Source organism: Erigeron canadensis, unplaced genomic scaffold (assembly GCF_010389155.1).
Source record: "Erigeron canadensis isolate Cc75 unplaced genomic scaffold, C_canadensis_v1 Conyza_canadensis_unscaffolded:263, whole genome shotgun sequence".
Taxonomy (NCBI): domain Eukaryota; kingdom Viridiplantae; phylum Streptophyta; class Magnoliopsida; order Asterales; family Asteraceae; genus Erigeron; species Erigeron canadensis.
The window spans coordinates 215001-227264 of NW_025215673.1; the positions used below are offsets into that span (position 1 = coordinate 215001).

At 45.2% G+C, this 12264-nt stretch overlaps 1 protein-coding gene and 1 non-coding gene across 2 annotated transcripts; one reads left to right on the forward strand and one right to left on the reverse strand.

Annotated features, from left to right (window-relative positions):
- Positions 1-4366: 4366 nt before the first annotated feature.
- Positions 4367-5148, reverse strand: LOC122584414 (putative cytochrome c biosynthesis ccmC-like mitochondrial protein). Its single transcript, XM_043756592.1, has one exon. The coding sequence runs from the start codon at positions 5117-5119 to the stop codon at positions 4367-4369; it is 753 nt and encodes a 250-aa protein (XP_043612527.1). The 5' UTR covers positions 5120-5148.
- Positions 5149-10517: 5369 nt separating this feature from the next.
- TRNAM-CAU lies at positions 10518-10590 on the forward strand. Its single transcript has one exon. It is a non-coding gene; the product is annotated as a tRNA-Met (tRNA).
- Positions 10591-12264: the final 1674 nt, after the last annotated feature.

The window sequence follows — 12264 nt, forward strand, 5'->3', positions numbered from 1 at the left end:
ACCAGATCGTATGATTGCACGAGATCGTATGCACCTCCTTTTCTCCTTTATTCCGGGCAATAGATAAGTAAGTGAGTGCCCCGTGTACTTTCCCTATCAATTTTCATGTACTAGTTTTTATTGTATAGAGAATAAATCTCAGTTCGAAGGTAGGTAGCTTCCTTTCACAAGCCTGTTTTCACTATTTGATACCGGTTCTTCCGTTGTTGATTCCTCTCCCTCTTTCATTCCTCTTCCGGGGACTCCTTCTTCAGGTTCCCATTTATGATGTTCACCTGGAGAGTAGTTGAATATGGAAAGGTTTCGAGGTCAACTATAGATGGTAAGCTAGAAGCCTCCTGTTAGGGCACTTCCCCCTGCTTATAGAATTGGAAGAGATAAGGTCAGCCTCCCACTTAGCAGAAGCCATAGATCTTACCAGGGATGCACCCAACGCTTCAACAACTAGCACGTTCTTAAGCCTAGACTTGTTTTGGGGTTCCAAACCTCCTCCTATTGCCTTTACCCAGCGGCAAGATGCTTAGTTTTGTCGGAAAGGGAATGCTTATTCCCATCTACAGCGCTGGCGCTAAGACTAGGCGAAGCACTTCCATGAGTTACCAGCATGTTTATAGGGTGCATTCTTCAAGTAGCTAATCTATAGCCTAGCACTTTTGAGTGATAGATAGTGCTAAAGACTCCTTTCATTTAGAGATATCCGGTACTCCCTACCAGAGCGAGGTTATAAACATTTATGCCTGGGAACGTTGTGGGTAACATGGCCTAGGAGCTTGTGTATGTTGATAGTAACCTGCTAGGGCACCAAGCGATGATAGGAAGTAGTAATCTGAGCATGAGTCAAGCTAGTTCCGAAATCAGCCCTCTTGTTCTAATCTTTTTCTTAGCAACTGACTTTCAGAAGTCTTGCTGCGAGGAAGATTAGAAACGCCTTACTATATTGAATTTAGAATAGTGGCATTTTTTCTGCAGATATGGAGTTTGTTGAGAGGACTTGCATCCTTCGTTCGTAGTGGTCATTTATAGCTGTTTTTCCAACTGAACCTAATTTACTATTTTGCGACAAGAGGGGGCTCTTACTTATTTCATCTCTAGGTTGAGTACTAGCAAGTCAGGGATAAGAGAAAAGCCTGGGAAGGAATCGGGTTTTCAGCATCTGTAGTGGAAGAGTGTACTGGTGGTGGTTTAGTTAGAGACAACAACGGGAAGGGGGCTCTCTCTTATTTCAGCTGATTCTCCTTTTACTAGGCTTGCATAGATGGGGGTGTCGGTGTAAAGATCGCATGGAACAGTAAATGGCAATGGAATCAAACCTCCTCCTATAGGTAAGTTCAGTCTGTAACTGAGGCTTTCTAGGCGTAGGGCTAATAGCACAATGGCGGTGCGGCTAGGCTTTGTGGGTTCGAATGCCGGTTTGAGATAACCAGCCAGGCAAGGGAAAGAAGGAAGTCTTCCTGCGGAGGGGGAAGAAGCGGCCCAGTTTAATAGATTCAATGGTCGACTTGCTTGAATCGAAGAGGAAGAGCCCACTTTCATTTGAATTCCTGCTTTCATTAGCTCCTTCAGGATTGGATTGACGTATGGAACCACTGACAGTGAACCGTTCGTCTACCTCAGGTCTTACACTGAATGACCTCTCTCATCTAATCGATCGGTGAAGGATGTCTTTGAAGATCATCTGGTCTGGCTCGTTACCATTAGTTCCTCTCTCTATAGTCGAGCTAGTAAAACGAGATATCCTTTTGAAGTGAACGTTCACAAAGATCGGGAAGTAGTAGCCGTAAATCTATCCACTCGTGTAGTTTTAGGCCGCAGATGTCTACTTTTCTTTAATATGGAATTCAAATCAGATCCTAGAGTTTAACCACTGGGGGAGAGTGGGTGAGCTTGCTTTCGAAAGTTTACAGTTTCCCGGCTAAAAATCACCTGCTTGTTTACAGACTGAACTGATCTATAAAAAAAAAGACAGAAGCGAGGAAAGGCCCCTTCGCTGCTCTCTCTGTTTTTCCCTCGAGCGGGATTTGAACCCACGTCCGACTACCTATTGAACTATACACAAGAGGCCGCTCTACCGCTGAGCTACCGAGGTGGGGCTTAAGACGGGAAATATAAATCGGCACACACATTTTTTCATTCATTAGCTGTAACCAGCTGACTGGACCTCTTTCCTAAAATATGCTTTTTGCTTACGCTTCTTCGTCAAGCTTTCGAGCAGAATATCCATACCTTTCTTTTAGTAGTGAATGAGATGCTTGACAATAACGCTAAATCCAGACATTTAAGGTGTAACACAATGCCTTAAGTGTGGGAGGGCAGCCTATCCGTATCCCTTCGCATGGTCGTTCTATCACGAAGTTGGCAGCGGGAGTGGCACGAGAGCTCGGCTGCGAGTATCTCCCTTTCAGTGACCTGGGACAGGAGACGATTTTCTGAGTTTGCCTTGTTGGCATGCTCAGTGGTCATAGCGCCTTTGATTGAAATTCCATTTGCACCCGTCTCCTTCGGGGATCCATTAAAGGGATTGGAGTAGAATTTCCATTCCACCTATCCGCACCCTATCTCGCTGAAATTTAGATATGTGAGCCCGGAAACACATTTTCAAATACGCCTGTCAGCGCAGCTCTTTTTGGAACGGTACGAGCAGACCACTTAAGCAGATACCTAGACTTCCATTTTGAACTACCAAGCAAGGTAGTTGTGTAGGCGGAATATAGTATCCTTCATCGGAATCAGAACAAACTGAAGGAACGAGACAGCACCAGATCAGCTTTAAAGAGCAAGCAAGAACCACTGAAAGAGGCCGGTACCTTTCGTATAAGAGCCAGCAAAGCTACTCATGCACCTGGAGCAAGCCACCTGGCGATTGAGGGGTAATCATATGCTTCTGTGAAAAAATTATCCTCTCATCGATGTTCTACCGAACTGAACTAATAATAGTTTATCATTTAGAAAGAATGGCGAAAGAGGCCTCCTTGCATTGCCCAACTAGAGCGAAAAGCTTTATTGCGTTGCGGCCCTAAGTAGCTATGGGGTGTTGATGTACTTGGAACCTAGACCGGTTACCTGAGTATGGCGGTTCGGTAGCCGTTCAATGATAGCATGAGATCCTCGCTTCGGTAAGTTACAAGGATGAATGCAAATAGCAAGGCGCTGTGCTGTGTGAAGTGAGACTGGCTGCCCTAAGTTAAGTGCTTCCTTATTAATATTAATTAATGATCTTGCTCAGTAGGAGGGCTTTCCCCCTTCTGTGCAGCCTGATTCTCTCTCTGGAAATGAGGGTGCCCTCGATTGACATTTATCATCGAATAAGGAATCCTTCCATGGATGAGAAGGTTGAGTTACAGTACAGACTCCGTTGGCTTTCGCAAGGAAGCATCTCGAAAGTTCCACAATCTATGGTTGATGCCTCACTCGAACTCTATCCCATACTCTACTCGATGCTGAAGCTACTCTGCCTTTCGGAACCCAAAAAGAAAGCCGGGCGCTTGGGAAGCTATGCAAAACCTGAAAAAAGGAATCTGCTTTCCATCTTTGAGCTCAGAGGTTACGATCGTCTTCTCATTAGGCTATTTTAAAAAAAGTATAGCTGACTCATCAGCTGAGTGGTTCGCCTCTTGTCCACCTGAGTTGTTTACTTCATTTTCCGACCTGGAAAACCAATGACTCTTCAGGTTAGGTTCTCTTTCAACATAGACATCCCGATGACCATGGATCAACTTCGTTCCACGAAACAGAAAGCAAATGAAATCTTCCTCTTAGGGCGTTCGATTCCGCGAAATGGCGACCCGTTTTGCCGGAGTATTCCGCTGTGGCTAGCATTGTTAGGAATGCTTCTGACCATCTTAGGCCATTCTTGATGATGGACCCTCCGGCAACTTTAGAAGCCTTGGTTCGTAAGGGCTCTTATCTTGAACTAACGCTTTGATCTCGGCTTCTAGATCCATATCCTTTCGCATCAAGAGTACCCGCGCGTCTCAAACCCACCTTTATCCCAACAACCCCATGATGAACAGAGAGGAACCCGGTGAGGGAAGTGGGACAATGTTCAGACCTTGGCTGTCACAACAAGCAACCAATCAGTTCCAGTCCCAAGGGCAGGTAAAACGAGGCCTCGACGGATGGGAACTCCTACTCTGACTATAGTTTTGCGATCTCTAAGCGGGATTTTCAGTCATCTATCCTTTATCTTTCCCTAGCGAGTGAAGAAAGAGTGGATGTTTTGAACGAGTGTTGAGCGAGTGAAGTGCCCCATAAGCTATAAGGGCGAGCTATATGTATCAATTCCGTGAGCAGCGATTGAACTGAACGTAAAAAGTGCATCCAGCAGGAATCGAACCTACGAATTTGCCCGGTTGGGCGCTTTAACCATTCAGCCATGGATGCAAAGAGACTCAGCGAGTGAACTAGGTTTTGGTATTCCTTCTTGAGCTTCTATTTCTTCCGTTAAAGGAGATTCGAGAAAAGATGGAATAAGAAGACGTGTTTCCAGAACGAACAAGATACAGGTTGAGAAGGGGGAGTTAGCAAAGTTAGACAAGATTGGAATGGGCATAGGAACATGTATTGATGTACCATATCGGCTAATGCTCCCAGGTTGATGCGATGTATTCCACCAGTTGACTGAAGACTTGATTATTGGTATATCGATCGGTCCAGCACGGATTGAAATAGGAGCCGGTTCGATAGGAAGCTTTTGAAAACGCAGTGCACCCATGTAAATAAGGAACGAGATTAATACAGAGGTTAAACGAGCATCCCACACCCAAAAGGTGCCCCACATAGGTCTTCCCCGAAACCCCCCAGTAACTAAGGTAAACAACGTAGAAAAAGCACCCATTTCTGTACCGGTTCCGAAAGAGCGAAGAAAAAGGGGATGTTTTGTTAATAGGAACAAGAACGTGTTTATAGCCGTAGCGATATAAACAAGAATACTCATCCGAGCCGCAGGAACGTGTACATAAGGAATACGAGAATTTCCACCTTGTTGAAGGTCTAGTGGTGCTACCCGAAGACTTAAATGAATAGCCATCGCTGTTAAGAACAACCGAGATCCAATGAAAATTTTCGCGTAGCTTCTGGTCTTTGACATCAAAAAAGAAGGTTGTAATAATGAAAGGGACATCTGATAATTTTATCCTAGCTAGTGGAACAATAAAGACGAAGTGTCTAATTATACTTATGGTCCTTTGTTTCTAAATAGAAAGACACCAAATTCTCCGGGAAGCCCTATCTTTCGAAGGACTTCTCGATTTGCTCCCCCTGACGAGCCCCCCTCCAGCCTACCCGCCGGACCACCCCTTCTATCTCTCGCGACCGACCCCTTGTTAGTTCGTAGAGCCGACGCTGGGCGGCCAACCTCATGGATCACGCGTCTGGTCTCTCTCCCATTGGGCGAGAGCTTTCAATAAAGCATCTCTCGCTTGGAAAGCAGGAACCGGTCTGCTTTGGAGATCCCGCATAAGTTCCCGGATCTTCAAAAGCTTCGCGGGGGACGCGACGTCCAATTGTAGCTTAATCTTAGTATTTTGGAGTACACTTGAGGTCACTCCCCTATTTCCAAAGGAAGAAAGAAAAGAGGAAAGCTCCCGGAAAGAAGCCATGCTTCATAGCACTCTACGGAAAGCAGCTTAGTCTATCGATTAAGACTACTACTTCTTTTCTAGTAGACAGACGAGGACTGTGAGAGGAAGCAAGTGAAAGTTACTAGACGTGGAAGGTAGGTGGAAAGGGATGGCTATCATGCTTAGTTCTCAGTTACTAAAAGGACGAAGTAGATGAACAGACTCTGGAGTTGGGGCTCGTTCTCATGAGGGAATTCTGTGATGGATGCTCTTGATGCCACTTGCAGAGAGTCCTGCCGATGTAGCTCTTGTTCTTCTTCCTTCGTTAACATCAAAAGGGAGTGTATTAAAGAGAGTGAAATTGAATGGTAGTTTATGTCACTCTGAAAGGATATCTGCGCTGAGGTGGTCTCACTGTCCTCGCAGTGATCGATGCATCTGGAATTGTCTGTTGAGGTATTACGCAAAAAAGGGCAGGCTATATTAGCTAATGTCTCTCAGCAGGATGCCTCACACGGAACCAATCGACCGGGGACTGAGAAGGTGGACGAAAGTAAGCAAGCAGGGGAAGACAAGTAGAGAAAGCAGGTTTAGGAATGCCCTTGCTTAAGAGGAAAGACTGATTGTTACATGAGAGGGTATGTACTGTCAGAACGAAAGGGGGAACGAACAAGCATTCATCTCTACCTCTCCAAGCAACTACTACTAAGTGGATATTCTTTTTGGAAGAAAGACCACAAACTATCACGGGTACCTCTATAGGTCTCTCCTTTCTTTTCTAAGGTATGTCACTTGTCTGTGAAAGGCTCTCTCGCCTACTCTACAAAAGATTCAATATGAAAAAGAAGACGCACCTGGGATCGGATACATCTTCAATCCTTGAATGTCGGTTTTGCCTTTGAGTCAGTCAATCGATGAAAGAAAAAGTCGAAGGGGCAAGGTCCTTTCCTTTATGAACCCGTAACGAAAGGTTCTGGTGAAGAGGTCTCGTAGCCAGAAGTCAATCAATCCACCGGTTCATTTTCTGATTGATTAGAAAGAACAACCCCGGCCCTAGTGAGAAGAAGATGGTTAGACGCCAATTGAAAGAGTGGTAGTTTTATCCATGATGACCGGGTGGCTCTCTTTGCCCTTTCGATCTACTTCCTAAACTAAAGGAAGATCCAGCTGTGGATGATGTCCCAGCCGGAAAGTCAACCTTTTCATATTCATGCCTGCCCTATTGGAGATTCCAACTATATATGCATTTATGCATTTTCTTTTTATGCGGCAGGTATGTGACCTTAGGAATTAGGTTCGGGAGTTGCTTTAGCAATTTAAGCTGGCTCCAGGTGTCAGTAATAGAAAAAGATTGGATTGGGAAAGACCATGGAGGTTGACAAACCAGTGCTGTTGGGGGAGCCTCTCATCGAGAAGAAAAAATAAAATAGGACAATAGCTGACTAAACCTCTGAGCTCTTTTTCTGTAAAGATCCTTTTCTTAAAGGGACATTTCCGCACTCATTTCAGATCATAGAGGTCGGGCTTCAGTCGAACTTCTCCCTCCCTTCCACCGACGAAACTACTCTTGCAAAGTAAAAAAGTCGTATAACGTTCCTTCCAGTCGAATAGAATCTATTAAAGCAAAGCCAAGAGGCGATAGTGGATCTGTCTGAGGGCATCAGGAATTGTCTGTTTCGGTATTCACTCTTGTAAACGGTCGCAAACGCTCATCAGTCCACGAATAAGGTTCCCTTCTTTTATTCAAGATAGCTTTTATTCAATTAGGGCGAATGGCTCCCCTCTTCTTATGCAGTTAGCTCGACTCCAGGTATAGCTCTTAGCTTTCATCGTGAGTGAGAGAGGCTGATTCAACTCAAGCAGCTTGCACATTCTTGTCTTGTGTTGTGTGTTCTATCTTTCCGGAACTATATAAGATCTATTATACATCCGGCACAGTCAAAGACCTTGCAACTAAGGGCTGAAACCGATGCCTTCAAGCTCACCTAACTTGGTTCTAGTGTTGTGACTGGCACTCTACCAAATCCATCAATTCTTGGATTGGTTGCTTCTGAGAGAGCTGCTCTTCCGACTGCTCGTATTCATCCCTTCCCCATGAGGGCAATCAGCCCCTTGCTTTCATTTGAATATTGGCCCTCGCGCATCACGGCTAGAGTGGAGGTGCAACAATAGTAGAAGCTGGAGATGCAACAATAGCTTCAGCCTGATCCGCAGTAGGTATTGGTAAGTGTTCCCTTGCAGCTCTATCTCTAGATCTGTCTCAATCGGTCTGTCGCAAACAACGATCCAAGAAAGAGGAGTTCAAGGCTGGCGAAGTGAATCGATTTCTTTCCTTCTTCTAGTTCTTGAGTGATAGTAGCTCATCTCTCTTCTTTCTTCTGTCAACTGTCCTTTACCGGTAACTGGATCAATCGCTAGCTGGAAAGTTTCCGCTGTCAACTGCCGTAAGAGGTCCTTTTCCAAAATAGAGAATAGGGCATGGAAGCTTTCTGCTATTAGAGGAGAGTTTTTACTGCAAGGGAGGAAGGGGGATTACGCGACTTACAATTCATTTCCTTAACCCCGAAATAGCAACTTGGTTATAGCTGAGAGAAAGTAGAAAGACTCTAAACAAAAGGTACTGGACAAGCTCTTAGGGAAGAATCTCTTTCTTATTTCTTTCATGACTAAATATCTCTCCAGCCGGTCGGTTGGAGTTGGATTGAATCGACTTCGTCTTCTTCCCAACAATGAATCCCGTTCAAGCTGTGATAAGAGGACGTTTCCGTACCCCTTACCTTACTCAAGAAAGAAAGTCATGCTGATCAGTAGTAGTGTCTAAGAGGAAGGGTTGGCGCTTTGAGCTACCTATTTTTTGTGATCAAATTAGAAACTTAGCTTCTCACGTTGCCATAGATTCTCCGGAAGAAAGCAATCTTGCCCAAGTTGTAATGACATTTCATCCCTGTCGATGAAGAATGTTTCGAAAGCAGCCTAAAAGCCTTGCTGGGTTAGCTTCGCTTTCCTTGACTTTAGAGAGGAATGGTTTCCGATGAACTACACCCTTTACCTGTTGATGAATCATGCTTCGAACACCTAGACCACGCTTAGTAACGTCTGCGCTTAGATAGCGATGTGAACCCGCCTTCCTTACCTTTATCAATAGATAGGTTTGTACTACTTCCAGTCAAAACAGCTCTCCACGCAAGCTATTCTAGCAAGTCTTCAGTGGAGGGCACTAGGCAAGTAACTTGTTTGAACTAGTTGATATCACAGATTACTCAAGGTTGTACGAGCTCTAATAGTAGTTGAACCGAATACACATTCGACCTTGGAAATAACAATCTTAATAGGCCTATACCAGATAATCTTACTGAGTTAGCTCAACAACAATGCCACAGAAAGCGAAGGAACCGGATCTCATCAGTTAATGCCCTCAGTCTGCTTTGCTCCATCTAAGGCTAGGCACTTAATCTCTCCCCTTCTTCATGTGCACATTTGTCTCTTTGCTGAATTGCTATCGACTAAACGGAAGCCCCTTGTTAGGACGAAGATCTTTGCTCAAGAGGAAAAACTTCATTATACGAAATAAGATAACTAACTGGCAGCTGTCCGAAGGCAAGTAGTTAAGAACAAACGAGCATACAGCGGAAAGCACATTTGGGCAAAAGGAAGCATTCTCCGCTGGCACAAGAATAGCAAACAGCTTAAAATAAAAGCCCATCAAACTATGAATTGAAAGGATCATATAGCGTAAAGCATCCTTGGAAGCCGATCCTGTCCCGTCGACGTCAGTCACTATATGAAATCAATACGGAAAGCCATCAGATACATGTAAGTAGTTCATAGACATGTAAGTAGTTCATAGAATGGACTTTAGTATCTGGTATAGACCCGATATGATATATATTACCATCGGTTGTCCCTGATCTGCAAGTGATATCTGCAGACCAGTACAACGCTTGACTGATCATCGAGTACCCCACCGGGCAAGAGCCCCTTTATCGATCGAACCGGGCTGCTGCTATCACAAATCTCTATTCGTGCTCGAGAGCATGTAGTTGGAAGAGGAACTGATTGGCGAGCGTAAAGCGCGAGATGTCCTTTCATAGCGGAAACTCTCAAACAGAAGAGAAGGGCACAAGAACCCGTCATGCCTTCTAAATCATCATTTTTGAATAGAATGTCGTAGAGAAAGCAAGGACTTTATTCCCTGGCGATAGCATAACAAGCTGGGTCCGGTGACAACATTGGTATTTGGTGGTTGGTTCCAGGGAGCTAGTCGGTTCCTGGCATCCGAGTTACTAGCTTTCTAGACCGACGGTTGTAGGCCTTCCCTCAAAAGAAGCAGTCCAGACAATCATCTGACTCCCCGGAGATGATAGCTTCTTTTATTATAGCTTCTGAGTTCGTATCGCTACAATAGAAGAGGAAATCTCATTGATTCATAAACTCGTATGTAATCATAAAGATTCATAAACTCGTATGTAATCACTGAACGGCACCGCTCGATTCTACTGCCTAAGATGTCCCTCCCGGTACCTGCTTGAGTTAGCGTAAGCGGCTCGTAAGACCAAGGAGTTATCCACCTTCCGGGTGAGAGGAAAACTATACCCGGCTAAAGGGGTTTGGTAGAAAGAAAGGGATAGAGCTCTGAAATAGTTAACTCAGAGCTGGGGTGGGAAGGCAATCGATGTGTCACAAGAAGGCAGTGATTTGGTGATTGTCGCCTCTTAGTCTTATCTATTCAGATAGAGGAATGCAAACTAGAAAACTGCTCTATCAGCGGAAAGAGAGAGAGAGCCAATACATGAGAGGGGGTAGAAGTTAAGCAGGTTTTTCTTAGACGGAAGGTTCTTAGTCTAATCGGAAACAGAACCCGTCTGTAACCACAATGACTATATGCTTAACACACCTAATGACTATATGCTTAACACACCTTCAGATCGAAGAAGTACTTTTTGGAATGGGAATGGCTGAAGCGGGGTGGAGGAATGGTCAACTCATCAGACTCATGATCTGAAGACTACAGGTTCGAATCCTGTCCCCGCCTAATCACTTGAGATCTTTTTTTGGGTGGTAAAAGTTGTCTTGCCAGCTAGCTAATGTTCGGATGGTGAACTCTTCCAAGTCTGTAACGAAGCTAGTACGGTTCAATGCTTCTAGAATAATAGTTCAAATTCCGGCTAACGGGATCAGAGCTTGAATTAGACAATAGATCGCCCCGGCGGGCTTGCTCTGACTCAGACGGCCCTGAGAAGCACTCCGGTAACAGATCCTTTTGCAGGTTCAGGGGGAAAGAGAAAGAGAAGGCCAACATCGCTCGGACCAGAAGAGCGTAGTCGAGCCATTCCTCCGCTCTCTCTTGGCAAAATAGTTTACCTTTCTAATGTTCAGCCTTGATGAGTGGGAGAGGTAGCCGAATTAGGATATCACTACAGGCACGGACTGCGCAGGAAGTTGCGATCCTAAAATGAACTAGAAAAATGAACCGCCCATTACCAAATTAGACTCCTAGTTTAATTAACGTCGGCTTATCTGTCAGTCGTGTTGGGTCTGCCGCTCAGTTGAAAACTATGAAACAAGTCTGCGGTAGTTTAAAACTGGAATTGGCACAATATCGTTTATTAGAAGTGGACAATTGAGTGGTTGTACCAGCCAAAAGTCATCTACGTATCGCCGGACCGCCCCCGCCGACGAATAATAGGTATCACCACTCCAGGCAGAGTTAGTGAGCCGTGTAATAGGCGACCATTTCGCGCGGTTCGGGGGGCACTTGAGTCAGCCGCCGGCGCCCGCGTCTTGACCCCTATCCAATTTTTGGGCCAATTCCCTCTTCGTACTACCAAAAAATGAGATTCTTGCCGAATCCGAGTTTGCTGCTCCAACCATTATCAAACTAATACCTATTCTGTTTAGTACTTTAGGTGCTTTTGTTGCGTATAATGTAAATCTAGTAGCGGATCAATTCCAACGAGCCTTTCAAACTAGTACTTTTTGTAATCGACTCTATAGCTTCTTCAATAAACGCTGGTTCTTCGATCAAGTTTTTAATGACTTTCTAGTCAGATCGTTCCTGCGTTTCGGATATGAAGTTTCATTCGAAGCTTTAGACAAAGGTGCTATTGAGATATTGGGCCCTTATGGTATCTCGTACACATTCCGACGATTGGCCGAGCGAATAAGTCAACTTCAAAGTGGATTTGTTGTGCGAAGAGTGCGTTATGACCCGTGGCCGCCTGCCTGGTGGGGGCGGCTCCTCCGTTGTGGGTAAACGGGAAACCCGACTCTACGAACCCGAGGAAAGGCTGCACAGCAGTAGTAGGGGCGTTAAGACCGGAGCTTTTTGTAGTGCTAGCAGGAAAGCAAGTGAATGAATCCCATCCCCTAGCGAGTAAAGTGCTTACGCCCCTTTAGAGAGAGGGGCGCGCTAGCGCTTGACTAATAGAATAGGGGGCTGAGAAGCTCTTGCTTGCTGTCTACTTCGCGAGCCTTCACTGCCCCGTTCTGTAACTTACCTTCTTTCGTCCGTCCACGAGGCTGTAAAAAGAGAGAAAGGGGCGGCTATCTAGCGGGAGTCGTTTCGGTTGTATGCCACGAGGTCCCTATGGACAAGGGGACAAGTGAATCATCGCTTTTGGGCGCAGGCAGCCCTCTACCATCTATCCCATTGCATTCCATTGTCTCGTATTGTACTGTACCGTATCAGACCAGATACATCTATTGA